General features: G+C 43.2%; 2 protein-coding genes and 1 long non-coding RNA gene across 5 annotated transcripts in view; 1 reads left to right on the top strand and 2 right to left on the bottom strand.

The window, feature by feature from the left end:
• The window catches only part of LOC139747069 (gamma-aminobutyric acid receptor subunit alpha-5), a 95,364-nt gene extending 86,640 nt beyond the window's left edge, over window positions 1-8,724 (bottom strand). For both annotated transcript variants that reach the window (XM_071658872.1, XM_071658864.1), the window contains exon 1: window positions 7,882-8,724. In XM_071658872.1, coding sequence (XP_071514973.1) covers window positions 7,882-7,970 — 89 coding nt within the window. In that variant the 5' untranslated portion in view covers window positions 7,971-8,724. The remainder of the gene's footprint in view (window positions 1-7,881) is intronic.
• The window catches only part of LOC139747094 (uncharacterized), a 35,478-nt gene extending 11,979 nt beyond the window's left edge, over window positions 1-23,499 (top strand). Inside the window, exon 3 of one of the 2 annotated variants that reach the window (XR_011712312.1) lies at window positions 23,325-23,499. This is a non-coding gene — a long non-coding RNA (uncharacterized lncRNA). Of the gene's footprint in view, window positions 1-9,737; window positions 10,056-23,324 lie in introns of those variants that run through there. The other variant, XR_011712311.1, reaches the window with a different exon arrangement.
• LOC139747089 (legumain-like) lies at window positions 19,319-25,809 on the bottom strand. The gene is made up of 10 exons (XM_071658902.1): window positions 25,665-25,809; window positions 25,174-25,322; window positions 24,538-24,635; window positions 23,916-24,222; window positions 23,506-23,572; window positions 22,719-22,837; window positions 21,194-21,379; window positions 20,472-20,588; window positions 20,017-20,184; window positions 19,319-19,870 (listed from the first exon to the last, which is right to left on the bottom strand). The coding sequence occupies exons 2-10, from the start codon at window positions 25,312-25,314 to the stop codon at window positions 19,745-19,747; spliced, it is 1,329 nt and encodes a 442-aa protein (XP_071515003.1). The 5' UTR covers window positions 25,315-25,322; window positions 25,665-25,809; the 3' UTR covers window positions 19,319-19,744.
• Window positions 25,810-26,335: the final 526 nt, after the last annotated feature.

Below are 26,335 nucleotides of genomic sequence, written 5' to 3' on the forward strand. Positions count from 1 at the left end.
GTGATTAGTCTCCGATGGTAACTAACTGGCAGCTCACCCTATCACAAAAACATAATTCTTTCTTTATTGTTGTTGTTGTTATTATTATTATTATTATTATTATTATTATTATTATTAGTAGTAGTAGTAGTAGTAGTAGTAGTAGTATTGTTATTGCTATTATTATTATTATTATTATTATTATTATTATTATTATTATTATTATTATTATTATCTTACTACTACTACTACTACTACTACTACTACTACTACCACCACTATTATTATTATTTATTATTATTTATTACCTCATTTCGGTCCTCTCATGGGGCGCCCATTTCCCAGATGTTCTCTACAATCATCAGAGTTTTCAAACATTTGTGTGTTGTCCACTTTTAGTTTCATCATTCGTTCATTCTGTTCATCTACCACATGTGTAAGTGTACGTCTGTCTTTTCTACCAAATTTCTTGCTCAGTTTCATGTTATGTTCTCTGACTGTTCTCCATCTCTCGTAGAACTGTTTACTGTTGTCATGAAACTGGTTCAGAAATTTGAAGGTTATGATCATGTCACCCCTTACTCTTTTCTCTTCCATGGTAGGCAACTTCGAGTCCTCCAATCTTTCCCTGCATGTCAACTTTTAATTGTGATGTGTGTGTGTGTGTGTGTGTGTGTGTGTGTGTGTGTGTGTGTTTACCCATCTGTATTACCATACATAACAAGCCTCATAATCCAGTAATATTTGCAAGACGGATAATATGAGCGTCAGTCATTAGATTCATTGCTCGATAAACTCACAAATAACTAAAGATCAATAATTATAATGTCATTTAAGACATTATGTCTTTCACCGGCCAGCGCACTTCGCTCCTCAAAATCTGCAGAATACTAATTGGATCTTAATTACCAGCACATCACTTTTGCATTACAGTATTGCCAGACGGAGAGGATATCGGCCCTTCGAATTTCGCCATATTATACGATCTGGTGTAGAGGTCGGTGTTGCTGGGTGTCTGGTAACGTTGCTGCCATTACCAAATGCACTGAATATATATATATATATATATATATATATATATATATATATCCCCTGGGGATAGGGGAGAAAGAATACTTCCCACGTATTCCCTGCGTGTCGTAGAAGACGACTAAAAGGGAAGGGAGCGGGGGGCTGGAAATCCTCCCGTCTCGTTTTTTTTTTTTTTTTCCAAAAGAAGGAACAGAGAAGGGGGCCAGGTGAGGATATTCCCTCAAAGGCCCAGTCCTCTGTTCTTAACGGTACCTCGCTAACGCGGGAAATGGCGAATAGTATGAAAAAAAAAAAAAAAAAAAAAGAAAATATATATATATATATATATATATATATATATATATATATATATATATATATATATATATATATATATGAGTCACCCGGGGGTTCCCTACACACACGGGTGATTTCCTTTGGCCGCTGGACAGGTGAACTGGACCGAGAGAGCAAATCTGGCGCGGGAAGTTGACAGGAAGGTTGATAAGAGGATTTGACATGACGGGGATCTCGACCAGAGGTGTGGGTGGGCTCGGGATATCTTCGGATCAAGAAGTAGATACACAACCTAGTCATCCAATTTCTCTATAAAACTCGATACTTAGTTTACGAAGTAATACCCTCTGTCTGAAGTCATGAACCTCAGAACGTTTTCAGTGACGTTAGGGGGGAGAGGAGGAGGAGGAAGGAAGGAAGGAATAGAAAATTGGAATGGAAAAAACAGCGGACGACATCAGAAAACAATGTCGAGGTTAAATGGCTTCAGGAAGACCAACGAAATACCATCACCTTAACAACACGAATGACGAACGTCGTCTGCTCCGTCAGGAGGACGGAGGAGCGCCCTCCTGCTGCCCGTCTGCTCCAATAGGAAATCAGAGCCAGTCCTCAAGGGACCTGGCCGAGAGAGCCAGCACCCTTCATGCCCCTCTGAGGACGCTAACCTGGGGGGGAGAAGGGCAGCTTCAGGAGCCAATCGACGTCGTGTTGTGCACCTGGAGGAGACATGATCCTGTAGAAGGAGGTAGGTGAACGGCTCTCACGAGTTACTGACCCAGCAGGACGACTGGTCTACTGCAGTGTGAGGTGTATGGAAGGAGAGGGGGTCACTACACCCACGTCACGCCTGGACACAAGGTCTTCTAGGGTCACTACACTCACGTCAAGCCTGGACACAAGGTCTTCTAGGGTCACTACACCCACGTCAAGCCTGGACACAAGGTCTTCTAGTGTCACTACACCCACGTCAAGCCTGGACACAAGGTCTTCTAGGGTCACTAAGACGACAACGGGAACTGAATGCCTTAATGAAGGCCACTGTATTAACATACATACCCTGCCCTAAGCCCGAGCTCTGAGGGTAGGATAAACAGGTGGGTGGGTTATCATGAGGTATTCATAATCATTATCAGACCATCCACTCCCTCACTCCACCCATGCCTCTCCCATGCTGCAGTTTGTCTAGTTTGTCTAATATTAATCTATAATTATAATGTTAGAAACTTATCAGCTTTCGAAAGGTTATTACAGTGGCATCAAACCTCCATCATCTTGACTAAGAAAGTTTGGAATTTATAATTGTTCTTCATCATCCTAAGATAAGTGAAGGCAGGTCTCGTCTTGTGTAGCGATTCCTGTTGACGCAGATCCTCAATACTCTCCTGTAGGGAAAGAAAATCCTGCTGCTTGTGATTCCTTAAGACTCCCCTCGCTCTCACCTGCACAGAAAGCGGAGCTAATTCCAGCTTACACGCTAGGCCGTGGGAATCAGTCCCAGAATTCCCACCATTCCAGGGATTCCAGACATACCTCTAAACTTTCCCAGCCGTTGAAATTTGTGACGAAGTGGTTAGCCAAGTCTCGGGTGGAGTTATTCCTTGAGCAGTGAGAACCTGGGGGGGGGGGCGCCTCCAGCGGGGCGACGCTGTGTAAATAACCAACGCTAACTTGAACTACGTCATCATCACCAACTTGTACTGTACAGGACGGAATGTACACGTGCGGCACGCCACCCCTGAACGTGTTCTACTGTGTGTGTGTATGTGTGTGTGTAGCGTGGAGGTGAGAGGGGGGTGACTGTACTTGGTTGAAATAGATTTGATAATTATCTGAAGTAACGAAGAAGCGTAATTTAAACCTGGTAGAACACGTAAAACTTTCTCAGTGGAAATAAAGAAACAAAAAATGTTGGAAGAAGCTTATCTTCTGATGAAGATGTGGAAGTCTTGATAAAAGATCAAATACCAAACTGGTGTTTACATTTGGTTCATGCAAAGATCATTAATCATCCATAATCAACAACGTTTCTTAATCATTACTTGCCAGTGGTCTAAGCACTGATGAGTGATGGTAATTGTGTATTCCAGTCTGGTGATGAACCATGACACTCCGTCAGTAATTGTGTCACCAAGTGATCATCACTAACTCAGGTTGATCTTCTGACCAGTGATCTGTGGTACGACACAGGCATGATGACCTACAACCTTCTATCATCTTTTCCATAATTAAATCCTTGAGCACGACGGTCCGACCCTTGAGCACGACGGTCCGACCCTTGAGTACGACGGTCCGACCCTTGAGTACGACGGTCCGATCCTTGAGCATGACGGTACGACCCTGAGCACGACGGTCCGATCCTTGAGCACGACGGTCCGACCCTTGAGTACGACGGTCCGACCCTTGAGTACGACGGTACGACCCTTGAGCACGACGGTCCGACCCTTGAGCATGACGGTCCGACCATTAAGCATGACGGTACGACCCTTGAGCACGACGGTACGACCCTTGAGCACGACGGTCCGACCATTGAGCACGACGGTCCGACCCTTGAGTACGACGGTCCGATCCTTGAGCATGACGGTACGACCCTGAGCACGACGGTCCGATCCTTGAACATGACGGTCCGACCCTTGAGCACGACGGTCCGACCCTTGAGCATGACGGTCCGACCCTTGAGCACGACGGTCCGACCCTTGAGCACGACGGTCCGACCCTTGAGCATGACGGTACGACCCCAGGGTCAGATTGTGTGACTGTCCTGACCATGAGCCAGCAGCCTATCAAGGCCAGCTTGGAGTTTCGACCGTAGGCAATCTAGCTGTATACGTTGGCAGTCTAGCTGTATATGTTGGCAATCTAACTCTGTATGTTGGGATTATGGTATCATCTGTTTCTCTGGGTCATCAGATTCATAGCTTCCTGTTACGCTTTATTTTTTTATGAGAAAGAATGAGGAGATAAACCCCATAGTATTTCGTGACCCAGCATCAGTGGATGACACATTACACTTGACTACATAACACAAATATCCAAGGAAAAAGCTTTAGTAGCGCTCCGTGGCTTCTCCCAACCCCGATTAGGCGATCAAGTTAGGTTCAGATCCCGCGGGCTCTACGTCATTGATTTTCTTTCTTTTTAATGGACGTTCAGATCTTTTCCTGGGGGATGTGGAGCTGCGATTGGCTATTGATGTAAACATTACACCTCCATCTTGGATGGATGAGGTCAGGTGGGGCGGCGTGGCCGAGCAAGGGCCGGGCAGCGCGCGGGTATGGTGATGAGACATGTTTAGAATATACGATAATATGTTCAGATATATCATCAGTGATGATAATATAGATGTATAAGTGAACCACCTGGAGATACAGCAGTGTGTGGGTTGTCTTAATGACAGAGCATGACGGAACCCAGTGACCACTTGGCCACCTTAACGTTCATAACAACAATTATTTTTCAAAATCCACCTTATTTTGTTTGTTGACGTTTTATAGAATAACTTGTTTTATAAATGATTTATTGTGGATAAAAATTATGTTTCTTCTGTAATACGCGGGTTAGGTAAGGTGATTTTTTTTGGCGTCTGAAATACATAATACAAGATAGTGATAATACATAATACAAGATAGTGATAATACATAATACAAGATAGTGATAATACATAATACATGATAGTGATAATACATAATACAAGATAGTGATTATACATAATACATGATAGTGATAATACATAATACAAGATAGTGATAATACAAGATAGTGATAATACAAGATAGTGATACACGTTTGTTAAGATTGTGTTGTGCAAGTGTTGGAAGATTGGTGTATCATCACACTGGAGATGATCACAACCCAGCTACGTCACCTGTCTCGCCACATTATGTGACGCATCACCTCAGTAATAAGCTCCACCTGTGATCACTGTTTGTGTAGCAACAACCTTCCTTATCTTTCATATCAGCCACTAGTCCTACCGTTACTAACAGGAAGAGGCTACACATTAAACGTCATTTCTGGTTGCTGATTGGCCGACACGAAAAGACAGATATCCATTAAAGACACTGATTGGTTGTCAATATACGTACGTCATACTGGTGCTAGCCAATCATTGGCTGCCATCAGATGCAACATGGCTGTCATGCGTCATAACATATACGTTTCCTCTCTATTTTTTCTGTAACATCTTGATGGTATGAGCCAAATGGCTGAACAATTGACAAAATTGCATTAGAATGAATGAGCGTTGCCACCAGGAGGACACATGTGGAAAGACACTTTAATGACGTATCATTTGATAATCATTATTGTCTTGAATTAACCAGTTAATGTGGCAGTAATTCTCTAAGCACGACGGTACGACCCTTAGGTTTAATGGCTTTGCCTTTGACAAAGCCAAGGCCATTATACCTAAGGGTCGTACCGTCCTGCTTAATGATCATACCGGTAGTCCTGCTCCAGGATTAATACCGGAGTGATGAAACAGTTTATTACATTAGCAATTTGTGTGTGATTCGCTTGTTAGCGGTGCTAGGCAGTCAAGGCGAATAACTACAGAGAAACTGTTACCAAAACAAACTGCAGTGGATCATTAGCTCTAGCTTGTTACAAGACAACGTCTTGACGACGTTTTCTTTATATAACAAGACTGTCTCACCTGGGGAAGGTCTGGTCAGGTGATTAAGACATTACAGTAATTAATGTTCAGCCTTGATGGTGATCACGCTGTATGAGAGTCATCAGACTTTATGGAGATGATTAAACTATGATGATCATCTGTAGTGATGATCAGACTTCATGATGATCATCTGTAGTGATGATCAGACTTTATGATGATCATGGTCAGACCTTATGGTGGTTAGACTTCATGTTGATCGGTCGTTATGGTAGGAATGATCGTACAAACTGCTGGTGATGATCAGACTTTCCAGTGATGACCAAAGTTCATAGTGATCAGACTTCATGATGATCATCATCAGACTTTGTGGCGCGGAAAAGACTTCCAGGATCCAAATGCGTCTTAATGCCGCTCAGACTTGCCTCAAAACAACTGCAGACTGAATTTAGGTCATTCATCTCATTAGCCTGACAGTCTTAATGAAGACTTTCTTATCATAAAGCAATGTTCCATATTCGACTCTTGTGATGCAGACTGTGTGCCTCACGCTCGGTGTCGTCCTACGTTCTCATCCTCGTTAATTGCTCGCTAGTTTTGTGTTGTGACGGACCCATAGATGAGGCGGACTAACGGGTTAATCACAGCCAGACACGGCCTGCCAATTGGTCCTGCCCCCTGGCGGCCGACATGGTCCGTGAGATTGCCTCTCCCTGAGGGTTTTAATTTGTGGAATATATATATATATATATATATATATATATATATATATATATATATATATATATATATATATATATATGTGTGTGTGTGTGTGTGTGTGTGTGTTACTTATTTGTGTGTAAGGGATGGGAGCTTTACATACAGTCAATAAATATTTTCGATATTAAACTATCATAGTTCTCTGGCCGCTCTTGGTATTTTATATATATATATATATATATATATATATATATATATATATATATATATATATATATATATATATATATATATATTTTTTTTTTTTTTTCATACTATTCGCCATTTCCCGCGATAGCGAGGTAGCGTTAAGAACAGAGGACTGGGCCTTTGAGGAAATATCCTCATCTGGCCCTCTTCTCTGTTCCTTCTTTTGGAAAAAAAAAAAAAAAAAAAAAAAAAAAAAAAAACGAGAGGGGAGGATTTCCAGCCCCCCGCTCCCTTCCCTTTTAGTCGCCTTCTACGACATTTATACTATTCGCCATTTCCCGTATTAGCGAGGTAGCGTTAAGAACATAGGACTGAGTCTTTGAGTAAATATCCTCACTTGGCCCCGTTCTCTGTTCCTTTTTTTTAGAAAATCTAAAAACGAGAGGGGAGGATTTCCAGCCTCCCGCTCCCTCCCCTTTTAGTCGCCTTCTACGACACGCAGGGAATACGTGGGAAGTATTCTTTCTCCCTTATCCCCATATATATATATGTATATATATATATATATATATATATATATATATATATATATATATATATATATATATATATATATATATATATATATATATATATTCGTATGAGTCCACGGGGAAAAAGACACGATAAGTTCCCAAGTGCACTTTCGTGTAATAATCACATCATCAGGGGAGACACAAGAGAGAAATATAACAGTCACATGATATACAACGAAGAGACGTAGCAAGGACGCCATTTCCCGCTTTAGTGAGGTAGCATTCCAGAACAGATGACTGAGCCTTAGCGGGATAACTCCTCACTTGGCCACCTTCTCTGTTCCTTCTTTTGGAAGTCAAACTGAAGGGGAGGATTTCCAGCCCCCCGCTCCCTCATCTTTTAGTTGCCTTCTGCTACAATCAGGGATTACCCTTCTGTAAGACTAGTTACTGGCCATTTACCTGAAACCCATTACCTTTTTAAAATTCTGTTTGAACAAAACACACACACACACACACACACACACGTACACGTGGCTATGCGATTCCTTATAAAAGTTGGATCTGACTACCCACCTGAAGAAGAGGATGAGCAGGAACTGCTGCAGCAGTAGCTGCAGCAGTCGATGACGGCGAGGAGGAGGTGTCTGTAGTTCTCCGATCATGTCGGGCAGTCGAGGATGAAGAGCCGTATGGAGGGAGGAAGCCCTTGTGTGTGTGTGTGCGTGTTTGTGTATGTTGTTGATGGTTCGGTAGCCTTCTGTATAGGCCAAAAGGAAGCCCCGTAGGTGTGATAGTAAGTCTGGTTTATGTGTATGGTAGAGGAAGTCTTTCTTTGTACATCAGTTTCTCTTTTCAGATATTGAGAGTTTGTTCTCTCCCTCTGAGGCAGGAGTCAGGTGGAATTTGCTTTCGTAAGACAAGTTCTTTGATTTGTATGAGAGACAGGAAGTCCGAGGTGCGAGTCCTCGTCACAGTAGAGAGCTGAGTCTGTCACCTGGTGACACCGTCATGTGATGTGTTCTTGTTTATTGACTTATTCAGAATCATAACCTGGACCTTCCTCATACTGCCACCCTCCTCCTCTTCACGACACCTCCACCTCCTCCTCCTCCTCTGACCTGCAGGAGGGCGTACGTGATGCCAGACGCATCACCTTGCTTCACCTGGTCGTGCTCAGGTCAGTGTCACGGTCGTCAGGTCAGGTCCCGCAGTAAACCCAACGTAAACCATGGCAGTAAACAATCCACTTGAGACACCAGAGACAATGGCACGAAGAAGCAGGTAGAGGAATGAGGATGTGCACGAAGCGGGCGGTTTACACCGCACGTGGGTGCTGGAGGGAAGGAGCGCGTGCAGGGCTGATCAGCTGGGGTGAGCGTGAGGACTAGCGGGCACCGCGCGGGCCGGCCGCTCCGCTGTACTGGGCCACGTCTTCCTGGCCCACGCTGGCTGGACCTGCCTCCCTGGCGCGCTGCACGGCGCAGCCCGCCGCCCACCCACCTCCCTGCCCACCCACCTGCCTGCCCACCCACCAGCCTGCCCACCTGCCCACCCACATGCTTGCCCACCTGCTTGGCTACTTCCCTGTGTGTTGATAGGTGTGCTTATATATCGACCTACCAACGGATGACATACCCACCTATCTACCTACCAACGGACCTACCCATCTACCTACCTACGCCTACCTACAACGAAATTATGCCATGATGGGAGTGGGAGCGCGTGGCGCTCACCGCACTGCTTGCTGGTTGAACTGTTTCTCTGGGCATGTCTCACTCATGTCACATTTCGCTTGTTGGATGAATATTTCCCCCAGGAACTACTGCTGGCGTCGCCCTCCTGAAGAAGAAGGACCTGGCAGTCCCCGAGCACGACTCTTCAGCACGACCATACGACCCTGGGTATGATGACCCGGCCTGTGACCTGACCCTTACCCAAGGGTCGTACCGTTGTGCTCACGGATTTAAGGCATTTTACGTTAATGACGCCTCTCGTGACACTGTCATAAGAACATAACTTCATAAAGTATTCAAATCCCACACGCCTTCGTGTTCTGCAGTTTGAGATGTAAACACTAAATATTTGAAAGTTAACCAAGTCAAAAAATTGAATGAATAAAAGCCGTACAATACTGGCTACTGTAACGAGGTCTCGTGTGTCTTCCTGCTGGCGCTGACGAAGGCGTCAAGTGCAGGGAAGAGGCGAAATGAGCGAGCCGGCGACACGCTGAAGGACTGGTCTGTCCTGACGGCTACTGAAGGAGTGGCAGAAGGAGGTACCTGGCTAATGTGAGGATCAGCAGAACTTTAATGATGAAGATTATCTTGAGCTGACGGTCGTCTGTTGTGTAGTGAAGAACTGGGCGTGTTTAGTGACTAATTAACATCGACTTATAATGACTTTAATTGCGAGCGTTTCTCTCTCTCCAGGAAGATGTGAATAATATGTGGCGGACGTTCTGTCAAGACCAGAGGGGGTGGGAAAGGTCGTACATGATCCACGACGACAACACGTTTTCTTCGATGCCACTCCACGTGACCCCCACCCATGATGATGATGATGATGATGATGATAATGATGATGATGATGAGGTTGGCACATGAGGCAAACGCTAAGGAGTTGGTGGTTGTCTTGTAACTTCAGTGTGGCAGAGGTAGCCGAACGTCCCTCTCAGGGTTCGAATCCGACTTGTGGTGTATATATATATATATATATATATATATATATATATATATATATATATATATATATATATATATATATATATACATGCAACAATCCATTATGTCAACAAATCACAAATAGATGATACATTATTAATAAGATAAATCATGATGCATGACATTCATATTTTACAATGATGTCCGTCAAATGTGTCATTTGTTACATCATCATAAATGTTTGTTTCGTGCCAGACGTTTATTGGTCATTTAATTAGCCTGATACATTTGTCACAGTATTGTATCATGAGATCTGATGCCATGGTTTACCATTTTTAGTTTGGCGTATATATATATATATATATATATATATATATATATATATATATATATATATATATATATATATATATATATATTATACTTTGTCGCTGTCTCCAGTGTTAGCGAGGTAGCGCAAGGAAACACGAAAGAATGGCGCAAACCCTCCCGCATACACATGTATATACAAAACCGCCCACACACGCACATATACATATACTCCTGCTGAACCAATCTCTATGAAAGAGTCCTGGTGTTACCCTGGACCTTCCTGAAGGCTCCTGCAACCCAAGGATGCGCTAATTCCAGTAGCGGAGGAATGTAGACTCCTTTGGAGTGAGTTCTTTGACAACATTGTACTCCGGGTGGTACAGTCTCCCCAAAGATAACTTTTCGCTCGTGGTGTATGTAACGTCGAGCAGGCGGAGCCCGGTAACACCAAGAATAGATAATTATGTACAGCAGGTACAGGTACAGCAGGTACAGGTACAGCAGGTACAGGTACAGGTCTTATTCATCAGGCAAGACGTGCGGTGACCACTAGCCCAGAGATAATGGGTAGAGCTCCTCGTAGGTAGGTAGATAGGTAGGTAGGTAGGTAGTGTCTCCCTTTGGTGCTTCTCCCCCTCTGCCACATTCTCCATGCTTATCTTGGTGTTGGCCATCATCTGCTGCTCCACTCGTACTTTCCATTCGTCTCCTTCATAATGGTTCCTCCAACCCCCACCCCACAATCCAACTGCAAACCTCTCCACTTTCCAACTTCAAACTCCTCTCTTGCCTTCTCCAGACACTCACCCCCTCCCTCATACAAATCCCAAACCCATTTCCCTCCAAACCCCACTTCACCTCTCCTTGTTAACTCCACCCTTTCCCCTCCAAGCCCCCCCTCTCTCTCACTCTCTCTTCCCCTGTGCCTCCCCTCCTCCTGCAGCAGTAGCGACAGCAGCATTTCCTCCCTCATGAGGCCAAGCATCATCATAGCCAGTTGCACCCGGTAAACTCACCCTGGCCGACTTTCTTTTCATCTCCCTCCTCTCTCCTCCCTGCTGCCCCTCCCTCTCAGACGTGTGTATCAGTTCACATCCGCCGGAGGGGTGGAGGTCAAGACGGGCGTCAGCTGAGCTGCGCCCTCCGCTCTGATGTGTCGACACCTCCGCCTCACCTGAGGAGGTCGCCTCCGTCAGGATGTGTGGTGTTGGTCCTCACAAGAGTACCTGCTGATACCTCAGGCCAGCTGGGTCGTTGTCAGCATGAAGGTGGTGGAGAGGAGGTGATCATAACAATCACTGATACATGAACTGACGCGGACAACATAATGATCAGTCATCATTATGCTCATGATGACACACGAGGTCATTAGTGATAACATCAGGTCATCATGTCTCCTATCAAGACTTATCGTAACCAAAAAATTAGCTGAAAATGCAGAATATTTTTTTGTGATTTTCTTTTTAAAATTGATGATGATGAGTGAAACACGTCACGGTAATAAGGATATTTGTTATAACTTTTACTGAATGTTTTTACGAGCAAGAGACGCCATGACTACCTAACTCTCTCTCTCTCTCTCTCTCTCTCTCTCTCTCTCTCTCTCTCTCTCTCTCTCTCTCTCTCTCTCTCTCTCTACCTTTGCCACATAGTTTGAATTTCCTGTTCAAATTATTTCTCTCCCTCATGCTGTCATTTCTCTACTTCCACATTTATCATATGTGTTTATGTACAAATCCTCACATTTTCTCCTCGCTTCTCTCCTGCCTTCCAGCCACTGAGGTGCATCGCTCGCTCGCTCCTGGGGTCCCACACCAGACCAGGCAGGTCCTGAACTTGTCTGTTCAGGTCTTGAACATGTTTGGTCAGGTCCCAAACATATCTGGTCAGGTCTTGAACATGTCTGGTCAGGTCCCGAACATATCTGGTCAGGTCTTGAACATGGCGGTCAGGTCTTGTACGGGAACGTGAGCCGTTAGTGGCCTTCATTTATTTCTGTGTTACAAGGTCAGCTGGTCTGCCGGTGGAGAGTAATAGGGACTGTGATAGGTTCTATAATATGGTTGAAATAACTAAGACGAGCTGTAGCTGTCGTGATAAGGAATAAGTATCGTCATCCAGGGAAAGAGGGACTGAACAATGAGGCTCAAATTAAGTATTGTTGAAAAGAATTTAATTTTGAGTGACATTAGAATTCCTTGGTCGGGAGGAAGGTGGAGAGAGAGGGAGGGAGGTATACTACTCCTCCTCCACGTAGATATAACCTGTACAACACGAGGGAGTTGTAGAACAACACAAGAAAACAAAGTAGAATGGTACTTGAAGAAGAAAGTAATGAAAGCGAAGTACACAGAAGGTGGCCAGACGGTGTGGCTGACCTCACAAACCTTCCCTTTGAGTGAGATGGCCAAAAGAATTTCTGGTAGAAAATGAACTGCGAGTTTTATGGGGTTTTATGAAAGACGTTTTAATTGAGATGCATAGATGGGATGTTTAAGGCGCGCGTGGCTGGTGTATAGGGCTGGGCCACTGGGTGTACACAGCGACTACACCTTTCGTGGGTTCGACTCCCAAGTAAATATGGTGGCCAGACAAGAGGGATGACCACAATACAGATGGTGTACGTACACTGGGTAGAGAGGATAAGATATCAGAGGCTTACATCAGCACCAGAAGATGACGGTGTATACAGACTTAGAGGAAAAGATAAGAAGATGATGAAGAATAGTGACTGATACATGGCAATAACAAACGTTTATGGAAAGAGGTTTGTGGTTGAGAACATGAAGCTTGAACAGTTTGTTGAGACTTAGTGTCTTGGTGTCAATAGATGAAGGGTTGCTGGAAAATATATAAAGGGGAATATATAAGATGAATGTGTGTGTGGCAGATAAAACAGAGTGACCATAGCAGGAAGGGTCATAAGGCAAGTTGAAAACTTAACACGACAGCACGACCCTTGACCTAGATGGTACGACCTATGTGTATAACGGCCTGACCTTTTACGAGAGAGTGAGAGAGAGAGAGATTGTAACAGTAGAAATATAAACAAATCATTCTTTGAGTGAGGGATGAGACTATGAACTGCTGACGGACGGTAACTAGAGGAAGAGCTCAGAAAATACAGGAATCATTTGTGTTGTGATCACGTTGATGTGGCAGATGTTCATTATATATATATATATATATATATATATATATATATATATATATATATATATATATATATATATATATATATATATATTTATTTATTTATTTATTTATTTATTTATATATTTATTTATTTATTTATTTATATATTTATTTTGCTTTGTCGCTTTCTCCCGCGTTAGCGAGGTAGCGCAAGGAAACAGACGAAAGAATGGCCCAACCCACCCACATACACATGTATATACATACACGTCCACACACGCAAATATACATACCTATACATCTCAATGTGCACATATATATAAACACACAGACATATACATATATACACACGTACATAATTCATACTTTCTGCCTTTATTTATTCCCATCGCCACCTCGCCACACATGGAATAACAACCCCCTCCCCCTTCATGTGTGCGAGGTACCGCTAGGAAAAGACAACAAAGGCCCCATTCGTTCACACTCAGTCTCTAGCTGTCATGTAATAATGCACCGAAACCACAGCTCCCTTTCCACATCCATTATAATAAAAAAGTTACCAGTGATGACGGAGTGTGCTCACAAGGTACCTGTCTTATATTTGCGTCATATTTTCGTACATTTTTCGTTCATTTTAAGATTTTGTGTCCGAGTAATATTAAGACGAGCTCCAGCTTACCCTGACACGATCTCCTCTCAGGTAATGGTCACTCTGATTAAAACTTTGTCTGGAGGTAATTAAAGACTAATTAATCCGCACGTGACTAGGAGAGAGAGAGAGAGAGAGAGAGAGAGAGAGAGAGAGAGAGAGAGAGAGAGAGAGAGAGAGAGAGAGAGAGGTGTTCATGGTTGCGCATATCACCAGTATGAACTCACAATTAACCTGACATAAACTACAGATAAATTACAGACGAGGAAGACGTGGGGGTGAAGATGAAGGACGACAAACATCATGTTAACAGAACACTTGAGACGTTTTCTCAGAATGTTTCGTCCTGGTGATCGTCTCAGTGTGAGCCTCGTTCTCTGAGTCTGTAGTTGACCTGTGACCTCAAGTGTCTCTCTCAGCTCCGTCACCTCGTCATGGGTCAGGAAGCTGAGATGAAATAAAAAAATATAGTCTAGAAATATTTCTAATATCATATCTATATGTAAATTGTGGAATATTGGATGAGTGTATGTTATATGTCCAAATTTGACTTTGAATTTGATTTTGAGATTTCGCGTGGGCTGGGATGAAGAGGTTGGTGTAGTTGTGAGTGATGTGGAGTCTTTGAAGATGACGACGTCTCGTGTTATCTTGCTGTCGTATATATTAATCACGTCTCAGAATGAGGCCAGGAAAAAATGATTTCTCATAAAGTTTATATATATATATATATATATATATATATATATATATATATATATATATATATATATATATATATATATATATATATTTGTAGTGTGGTCTAGGGTTACAACTCCGTAATAGTGAGGTTAATAGATGTGTTTATAAATTTCAGTATAAGGTATATTTTTCTGAATTCGAATCTGGGGTTGAAATATATATGTTGGAGGACATTAAGGCACGTAAATAAGTAGTTAATTGTTATTATTTTAGAAAATTTTATGATTATTCGATTCGTATTTATTATGTATATGTTGCTAGGGGAAGCATTATGAGATATGTCCGTCATTATATCAAGTACAGAAGCGTTTCATTTTGTCATATTTCAATTCTAAAACAAAAAAGTGTTTGGATAAAAAAAAAATTCCCTAAATTGTTACCTGCAATTTTTGGTATTTTTTTGAGGGTCGTACCATCGTGTCGTCCCTAAGGGTCGTACCGTCGTGTCGTCCCTAAGGGTCGTACCGTCGTGTCGTCCCTAAGGGTCGTACCGTCGTGTCGTGCTGAGCCTGGTCTGACCCTGGACTTGTCGTCCACAGGCGTTAAGACAGGTAGGTGCCCTACATGTTGGACGGCACCAGCCACACACTGAACACCTGGCAGGAACCTTATTAACTAGTCAGGTTAATTAATCCGTGTGTGTGTGAGTGTGTGTGTGTGGGTGGGAGGGACCCATCTGGTGTGGGGTGCAAAAGGCAAGTCAAGATGAGAAGGAGGGATGACAGGGAGAGGAGAGGTGCGTGGATCTCCGGAGAGGCTTCACAGGGTTGGGGGAGAGAGAGAGAGAGAGAGAGAGAGAGAGAGAGAGAGAGAGAGAGAGAGAGAGAGAGAGAGAGAGAGAGAGGTGGAATATGGCCAGTGAACAGATAAAGAGAGGCTGGAGTCAGTAGCATCTTCCTCACTTAATCTGGAGAAGTAATACAAAATACAAACAAATTATGCAAAAGAATGAATTCTTTAAAGCAGATAAACATCGATAAATACAGTACCAGATTTACATATATACATCAGCTCCTGTCAAGTGAATGTCTGCTGAAGGGAAAACGGGTCATAAAATCATAAAGAATCTATCATAAGTCATGAAGACACAGTCTTGACAACTTGACGATTAATTCTATCTTCGTTCACCTAACGTAGCTGTTACAGAATTCCTATCAAAGCCCCAGTCTGTATCTGTCACGGTAGAAGAGCCATTTGCTCTGACTACCGAGAGAGAGAGAGTGGGGGGGAGAGGATTCGCTAATGCATTCTGTAATGTAATATTAGTTCACATCTGCCACTAATGTGACAACAACTGAGACACTGAAGTCTGTGATCTCTTGTTCCTATCCAGGTCAGTGTGTGTGTGTGTGTGTGTGTGTGGCGAGGTTCTTGGACTGTACTAACATTTAACCCCTGCATAGTTAATAGTCACTTACAGGACACTTTATGTTTTGTAAGTATTGGGAATTCTGTGTAGACACTTTTGCGAGTGTAGTGAGAATTGAGTTGTTTAATTTGATTGATAGTTAAACTATAAAGATAGAGACTAATAGATGGAAAAAGGTATGGTTGTAAACTGAGAGAAGAGCATGTTTCCTGGATAATGATGATGATGTTATCATTAGTTAACTGTGGAAAACATTGCTATATAATAACACAAGTTTATAACCTGACCAGGATGACTGTCACGTCAGGCCCAGGGCACTGCTAAATGATATGATATTAGACGTAGATATGATATGATATTAGACGTAGATATGATATGATATTAGACGTAGATATGATATGATATTAGACGTAGATATGATATGATATTAGACGTAGATATGATATAATATTAGACGTAGATATGATATGATATTAGACGTAGATATAATATGATATTAGACGTAGATATGATATGATATTAGACGTAGATATGATATGATATTAGACGTCGATATCTTTTTATCGTTTGTAAGGTAATCATAAACTCCTGACCCACACTACCATGTGATGGGCTGGAGCCGAGCCCTCACACCTGTGAGTCAGTTATGTTAGTGAGCATGAGTGTGTTCGTGTGTGGCAGTGTAGCAGCAGTACTCACTCCACAGTAACGAGAGACTAACCTTTATATTGCTTCTGTTGATCTTGTTCAACTTCACACGACAGAAAATGAAAAATGTGGCAAATTCAAAACGTCAAGATAATCATAGTTATTTTCATCCATCACTTCTGGTCTTCTATGATTCTTTATCCTTGTCATTATCCTTCTTTTCACGACCTCTTCCTTCATCATCCTTCATTCAGATATTTTTTCGTGACTCTTGATTCTCTCATAATAAGATTATATACCTTTTTGTAGACCACTCAACCCAAATCAATTACCTTTCCTGCTTGTAATCTCTTACTCTCTCAGTTCTCAATTAAGTCCTTCTTATTACCTTCACTGAGATTCTGATTGTCATTTAGGAGGATGTGTGTTGTGTGTGTGTGTGCCTGTGTGTGTGTGTGTGTGTGTGTGTGTGTGTGTGTGTGTGTGTGTGTGTGTGTGTGTGTTTTACTATTTGTGATTACTATTTCTTTGTTAAGGGGAGAGTTTTACGCTCGTGTTGCCTCGTATCTTAACTATATATATGTATGTACCATGTCTTTCCTCTTATACACACACACACACACACACACACACACACACACACACACACACACACACACACACTGGAGCCTACGCAAGATGCGACCAGGATTCGAACCTTAGTGTTGAGGAAACAATGTTAACATAGACAGGTAATTGTTCTTGCCTCCGGAAAAAGAGTAGCGCGAAACTATGGAAGTCATCGGGCAATATAAGGACATATACGAGTGAGACAGGTCAATTTTGGTCGATTTTTAACATCTTTTGAAGGTTGACATATCCTGTCGCGCCCTGGTCAAGCGCTGGCGGACGTAGATACGCCCTTCTCACACAGCCTTGGGAAAACTTGCCGATGTTCACTTCTTCATTTTAGTCATTAATATTTTGTGGTTGTATCTCTACATATTACACCATGTTTACTATTGTGTTTCCTCAAAGTCTTTACTTTATACTTTCCACTTTTATTTCTTCTTTTAGTTTTGTTTCCTGTCTTATCAACGTTCCTTTACTTCCTAACTTTTATACAGTCATTTCCTCTCTTATCAGACCTAACTTCACCCCCCACAATACCCCCTCCATCATATCATCCCCCCACCCCACCTCCGCCTCCACACCACCCAGGAAATTAGAAAATGTTGTCTTGTCTGTTGGAGCCACACAGGCGTTATCTTGTGGCTGACAACTCCCTCTCTCCCTCCTACAAATCCGACAGGGAAAGCTAACCCTAAACCTTCTGCTTTTGTAGGAGGAAAAAAATATATTTTATTATTATCGCGTAGAAGATGAGCCAATATTCTCTCTGTAATTCAATACTGTTAAAGTGCGAGTGTCAGGTGTTTGAGAAGGTAATGTGTTTACTGATGATGCTGGTCTGTGAGGCAGTGGTCAGTGATGTGTTACCTCTAGGTATGATGACATGACCTTTTGACCTGACCCTTGAGGGTCGCACCGTCATGGTCAGTGGGGGGTCAGTCTTAGAAAACCTTCAGCCACGTTAATATTCAGCATGACGTTTCCAGGCGTCCTTATGTTGCTGGAGGTCAGATGAAGAGGTTCTATGACGAGCAGATATATTCTTGATCGCCAAAGCTTCAAAACAGTTTTGCTGCTTCGAATACTGGGCTAAGCTGAAGCTTTAGGAGCCAGGTGGACAAGCAGAAGCTTTAGCTGCAGTCTCCCATCATATAATACTTGCTCTTGAACCACCTTCCTTGCACGCTCCACAGCTCAAGCTTAGTTCTACAGCTGGTCAGGTGGTTGGGCGTTTCCTTGTCAAGCTTTCTCGTACGTTGTTGCGTCACTACCAGTAATAACAGACGGCCAAGAATGTTTACATCTCTGCAAGTGGAGGTACAGGAATATGGCTGGGTGGAGGAGGTCGACCAGTCTTTCCTTTTATCGTGATTGCAAGGTCTGGTCTGGCGTGGCTGACCCATTGATCCGCCTCCGGGAACATCCGCCCGTTTCGAGAGGTTCTTGTGTGTTTTTTGCGGGTTTTTATGGGTAAGTCTTGCCTTGCTCGAATGTCTCCGTCAGGAAGAATAGAGGAAGGAGCCAAGTGAGGACCTTTTATCATCTAAGGCTCAATTATCTGTTCCTAGTTCATGTGGGAAATTGCGAATGTGTGTGTGTGTGTGTGTGTGTGTGTGTGTGTGTGTGTGTTTGTGTGTGTGTGTGGAGATGATGGATAGGATATCAACAGAAAAGGAGAAGAGAACCAACATTGTCGTACAGGGAAGTGTGTCAAGATATGAGGTCAGATAGGGCTAGTGGCACCCCAGAAGTCCTTATCTTACCAGTGGTCATTGTGGTTAACTACAGCTGTAACATGACTGAGTTTTAGAATTATCAGAAGATGACACCTAAAGTACGTTATGTATATCAGTTAGTTTAGAATGTAAAATTATAAACTGATTGTCATTCAACATATATTATTCATCATACAGAGTATTGATTCATGGTAATTGTTTGTACCGTGGTGTTTCCAACCTTATGCTTCCATTGAAACAAACTTTACGTTGTTGATCAAAAAGTGAAATGATGTTATATAATTAATCATCAAAACGGGTCACTGTCCATTTGTCGTCGATCAGTCGGCCGAGACAGTAACGCAGCTCACTGAGACAATGAATCAGTTGAGTGTGAGACAAGTATTCAGATGACTAGAACAATAAAACACCTGAATGAGATAATGAAGCAGGCAACTGAAAAAAATTAAGTGACTGAGAAATTGAAGCAGCCACCTGAGATAGTGACTGAGGCACTGAAGCAGTCGAATGAAACGGTAAATCAGTTGACTGAGACATTGAAGTAGCTGACTGAGACAGTGAAGCAGCCAAGTTAGTGTATGCCGGTGACGGCGTCGTGGGTACACACGGCCCGGGCGGCACAAGAGAACTCCTCAGCCGTGTAGCCGTGTTCACAGAGGTTCACCATCGTGTTAACCATTCGGAGAGCATACGGGTTCTGCCAGAGAGAGAGAGAGAGGCACAGGGTGATGTGAATACTGGTTGTGAATACTGGGTTTTAATTGATTTACTTGTATCGTTATTTCCTCACCAAACTTCCCATTTTCTAATTACAAATTTTCTCATCTTGGTATGTGACCTTACCTGACCCAGGTTGAAGCAGAGGTCGTGGAAGGTCGTGGTAGAGTCTTCGTAACAGTCGTAGTTATGGATCTCATGATGACTATCTGACATCATCTCTGCCGTCATGACATCATCATCTGTCACTATCCTCACTATCTTCATCAACGTATCCCTCACGAAGGTGCGGTTCTTGATAGTGAAGTGACATCATTAGATAGTTCGCCTGTTTAAACTTAGCCACATAATACGCAGTACATTTATCTAAACTATATGACCACGTCACACGTTGGCTCAAACAATATGATCTCATCATTCTGTAATCTCTCGACTGTGTAACCTCATTATACATTACATTCTTTTGAACTACTCCCGTTAGTCAGTTTTCTTTAATAAAGATATTAGATCATGTTCTACGTCTTTACTTCACTGCTTAGTCTTACAGAGGAAAAAAGTTGAACGTAACTTATTTTACTCACGGTTAGGAGGTCATTGAACTGCCGCATCCAGTAATCTGCTCCAGTGAGACCCTCTGTGGCTTGTAATCTCTGCTGAAGTATGGCCAGAGGCACATCAGGACTCCTTATGGAGGATTTCTGGAGGTACGAGGAGAGAGGGACGTGTTATTGTGAGGCTCCAGTGGACACTCAGTTGATGGACAAAGAATTTCACCTCTTGAGCAAGACTACAAACGTGGGAGTCAAGAAGAAAGAGAAACAAAAGCGTAGATTCAGAACGAAGAACGAAGACCTCTGGACCAAGAGCACAGACTCATAGACAAGAACGCAGACATTGGAACAACAATACACAGCTCTGGAAGAAGAACACAGATTCATGGACAAGAACAGTCAGCTTCAAGACGAGCCTACAGACTTGGAAGACAGGAACTCAGACATCTAGAACAAGATAAGACTTCGAGACCAAATAAATACATCTTCAAAACAAGAACACAAACCCCATGATCATAATCACACACGTTAAGGAACCACAACACAAGCCACCAGAAACCTGAACCTGAATCTGAAAGAAACAACTGAGCGTGTGTGTGTCTGGGCGAGTCCTCGTTCCCTCTCAGGACATTAAGATTCTGTGGAGGACATTAAGAAGAGGGACTCCGATCAAGAACATTGGCCCAAAACACAATCACCGACTACCACAACGATGTTTTGATCACAGATCCAGAACACAGATCCAGACTCACCAGACAGGGATCGTCAAGGGTCTGGAAGGGACCGTAAGTGTCCTCCTCCGTTTCCTTGCTGCCCACGAAGGCCCCAACCTTCTGCCGACTGATGGATGTCTGTCCCCACTGCATCACGTGCGAGGTCGTCGTCTCCTTCTTTACCAGTTCGAACTGTTTCTCCAGCGTCTCGTGCCTCACGTCCTCCTGGAGAGAAGAAAGATTGGCTGGTTATGTAGACCTATCATCTGGCAGGGTCATTAAGGCCGTCTGTCTACACGTTACAACCGTCAGTCGGAACATCATCAGATACCTTCTACAAGTGTTCAAGATAATACTAAGACCATACACACACACACTCGCTCTATAGTTACAAGTCTGGAGTGTGTGGTGAGGACAGGGAAACACCTGGGTAAGACCGGAGGGTTCTCCTGACGACAGCTTATCTTCTGAAATTATAATCCAAAATGTCACTCTTCATCCAATGTGTCACTGTGGATGACCCATGTTCTTCACACCTGCGGATGACCCATGTTCTTCACAGACTCAAGTGTATAAAAAGTCTCGCGTCTTGTGGCTCAGTAAGACAGTGATCCCACACTGAATACCGTCATGCTTTACCTGCCTCGAGCACGACGGTGCGGACGTCCAGGATTGGCCGCCTTCCGAAAGGGTCGTAACGTCGCACTCAAGATCGTTCCGCCATGCTCAAGGGTCGTTCTGACGTGCTCAAGGGTCGTTCTGACGTGCTCAAGGGTCGTTCTGACGTGCTCAAGGGGTTGATGGCTGTATGCCATCGTTTAATGAGTCATCTGTCTTACGGTATCATGGTGTCCAACATGAAACAACCAAACACTAGTTACTATAAGACCCACAGGTTAGGTTGCCCCTCGCCCTCGTGTCCAGCTGGGATCGTCTTTGTCTAATACGCATTGTTATATTAAGAACTCCCCGACACTTAACTGTCCTGTTCTCAGCCAATTGTTGTTCTTGAAGAACCATATGTTTGTCTAACATGATCAGTAGATGTTATGTAGACTGGCATTCCACAAGTCAGAGAAGCTTTCATCTCGGCCGTCCACCTACCCTGCAGTGTTCCTCGTCCAGTGTTGCCATGTTACTTGATGACCGAGACCACATCTTGTTCTCCTTAACCTTAATATTTAGGAAATGTATCTACCACTTGGCGTACACTCCATACTGTTGTTTGTGTATTTTGCCAGTTTATATTTTTCAGTGTCCTACATCCACTTCTGTTATTAAACCACATCATCTGATGTGCAAGGATTCTCTACTACTTACTCTGTTGTTTAGATTCCCTGCCACTTAACCTGTTATTTATGGATTATCTACCATTTACCCTGAGTCTTTAGACCCCCTTCTTTTACCATTGTTGTCTTTAAGCTGTCTACAACTTACCTGGGTGTCCACAGACTCTCATGCCACTTACCCTACAGTCTATAGATTCCCTGCCATTTACCCCCTAGTCTATAAACTGCCTATAACTTATTGTGGTGTCCATAGACCCCCCCTCCCCGCCACTTACCCTGTCTGTGTCCTCCATCCACTTGATGCTGAACACGTCACCCAGGAAGGTTCCCACTTTCTTATCCAGGTAGCAAGCGTACGAGGACTCGTTGGCGCTGGCAGCAGACAGAGCGTACACTGAGGATGTGGCAATGGTTGTAGTAGTAGTGGTGTACTAGCAATGATATATATATATATATATATATATATATATATATATATATATATATATATATATATATATATATATATATATATAAACGAGTGTTCGTATTTTTAGCCATTTTACCTTAGAAATATAAGTGAATCGCTCCTCCATTATCTATATTGTCAATGGAATATGTACATTGGATGTTATAAGTTACCATTTTGTTGATATAGGAACGAAGCTTATATATGAAGGTGAGTCAGGTCACTGAGACATGAAAGTGACGGGATAATGATCCTGGTGAAGGATAATTGCATAAGAACGTAACCCAAGAACATGAGACGCAGTCATGAATAAGGTTAGGTTACGTGATGTAGTAGGACGGGAAGATAACACACGAACATGACAAATGAAAATCAGAGTACGAGGAATCACGTGTTAAAAGGAGATACAGAGATGACTAATGACGTGTTTCAGAGATGGTAGAGGAAAGTGACACGTGAAGGTGACACACGATCATGACACAAAGAAAAATCCCACAAGACAGTGAGAGGTAGAAGGAAGTTGATGTTGCAAAAAGATGACACTGGGGAAAATGACAAGACAAACATGACAGATGAAAGTGACCGAGAAAAGTGCTACAGGAAGGTGACCTTACCTTCGATGTCATCAGGAAGTGTCAAGAACATCGAACCAGACTCACAGGCCTCCATATAGATCGTCATCTGTGTCACAATACATATGATGAAGTATGAATGAAATATGATAATCACTATATATACAAAGTTGATTGATAGGTTAAAAGTTATTTGAATTATGTTTGAAGCGATAGAAATAAACACGTAATATGTAATTGTTTTTTAGTTTTCATTTTTTTTTTTTAGAAGAACAAGTTGTTTAACACCGTGAATACGATGGTACGACCCTTGGGTATGAAGGCCTGAATATATTTGACCTGACTCTGAAGGGGTTAGGTCAAAGGCCAGGGGGCCATCATGCCCAGGGGTCATGCTGTCGTTCTCATGGGGTCAAGATTCATTTTTATGTCTTGGAGAGTTGGGAACCCACCTCCTTGAACTTGTTCTCGCGGGACATACTGACGATGGTGTTCATGAAGTCCCTGACTTTGAGGAAGGTGGTGGGGAAGGCGAAGATACCAGGGGCGCCGTGGTCCACCATGTTGACGAACACACGATCGTTGGCTCCGCTGTTGATGACCTTACCGGAACCCACGCCCTTCATACCCTCAGCGTCGCCACTCAGCACCTTCAGGAAGTTCTCTGGGGTCACGTCCCTCCCGACGTAGTCCTTAGGGACGCCGTCGTACACGTTGGGTCCATCTGGTCGGTTGATGATGACGCCAGGCATCGGGTTCCTGTGGAAGAGATGCAGAAGTAATATTTGTATCTGGTTCCACATCATCATCTGTAAGTATGATCCAGTGGAATTACTCTTGTGAAGTGATCGTGTGAGTGAAGTAAACACTACAGAAGTGCGTACGATATCCTCATGAGACGTGAGCTACACCCACACACTACATCATTAACCTCGTATTGTTACGTTATTAATATTGTGATCATCAGCGATAGTCTCACGCTGGCGGTCAGGCTTGCAATTTTCATGGTAATTCCTGGCATCTACCTGAGCGACGCCTGTGTGGCGGTCGCATCCTGAACGTCGTACGACTTACTCTCTGTTGTTGGCGATGTCGTCGTACATCATGACGACTATATGGTCGTCTGGGACGCCGTGTTGATGCAGGATCTGGTAAGCGTGGCATACGTCTGCCTGCAAGTAGGCCAGACACAGAGCACGTGTTACACTATTACATATATATATATATATATATATATATATATATATATATATATATATATATATATATATATATATACACACACACACCACACTAGATGTATTGTAAGTGGTTTGTTTCTCTACATCCAGCTTTGTGTTATCTGCAATGTGGACTCATTATGTGAAAAATATTTTCAATTGTACTGTGTGGTAAGGTTGTATGAACCTAGACCAGCTGATTGCTAAGCCACGCTCACTCACTCACAAATGCTTTGCCTCCAACACATTCAAGCTCTACACTCATGTCCCCCAGCAAGCGCCTCTATCTCCAACCTTCGTTAAATTCTTTTTTGTAGTTTTCATCATATTGACCTTGTTAACTTGTGTTACGCAGCGATAGTCCTCTGGATTTTTCTTTGAATGAAAGGCACTTTGACAAGCTGATGTTCTTCACACATGACCCTCAGACTAAGGCCCCTAGACTGACCTAGTGACCTCTCTCCTACTTCTCCCATGGTCCCAGACTGACCTGGTGACGGTAGTTGAACCAAGTGTTGGAGCCAGCCACCAGGACGGCCCACAGCTCTCCATCACCAGCCTGAGGCCGCGCCAAACCCTGGCTCATGTTCACCAGCACCAACACCAGCAGAAGTTTCACCACACTCCCCATCACGTCGTCTGGGGAGAAAAACCACATTTCTTGTTAGTAGAATCAATATATTAACTGAATGTATAACTAACACTAGTCTGAATACATTATACATGATCACTGAAGAACGGCCATAAGATGTCATGTTCAGGTGGTCACATCTCATATGAAAGAATTTCAATCTGTTATGGTTCTCTTCAGTGTTAAGTTGGGTAACTAAAGTTAAATTTATTAATAACAGGTAAAGTTAGATTCCTTTATCATAACATATATGATAGATCTGTTTCGTGTGAAATTCAGTATACAGGTGTACGGAGTCATTCTGTTGTTTACTGATGAAGAGAAGTGAGTAGAAATATTCAGTAGTTTACCTTCAGCACGAGTTCAGAGGAAAACCAGACAAGTTGTGTTGTACCCCTAGCAGATGGTTCAGTGGCACTGGTCGACTGATACCCATCAGTCCCCTTATATCATCCAGCAAGGTAAGGGGGGGAGGGGGGTCAACCGCACCAAAAACGCCCCCTTCGAGTATCTGAGATAAGGAGGGGAATACGCGGGAGGGAGGGCTGAGTACTGGAGCGAACCTGCCTGAGTCAGGCAGGATTAACGTTCGGAGGATGACGCCTGTGGAACAATAGGGTACAGATCGAGGCTGACGTAGGTTGAGGTTGATGTGGTCAACGTGGCGGGAGGGGGAGGAGGTATGTGTGTTGTGGTTAGTGCAGGGAGGGAGTGGTACGGGAGGGTTGCCTCAATCAGTGGCAGTACCTCTTTATCTCTCTGTTTCTACTGTGTTTACTTACACAGTTACAGTACTGGCTTACACAAAGCAGAAGGTCTACAACGCCATAGAAATCCATCGTAACTCTCATAAACCTTGAGGGACAGATATGCACTTCACTCCTTCACATGACCCCGCATGGTTCATGACGCACTCGATCAAACTCCAACCATATTGTGTACTACACATGACAGTCGTACTGAGTACGACACATGACAGTCGTACTGAGTACGACACATGACAGTCATACTGAGTACGACA

The sequence above is a fragment of the Panulirus ornatus genome, chromosome 5 (genome assembly GCF_036320965.1).
Source record: "Panulirus ornatus isolate Po-2019 chromosome 5, ASM3632096v1, whole genome shotgun sequence".
NCBI classification, from domain to species: Eukaryota; Metazoa; Arthropoda; class Malacostraca; order Decapoda; family Palinuridae; genus Panulirus; species Panulirus ornatus.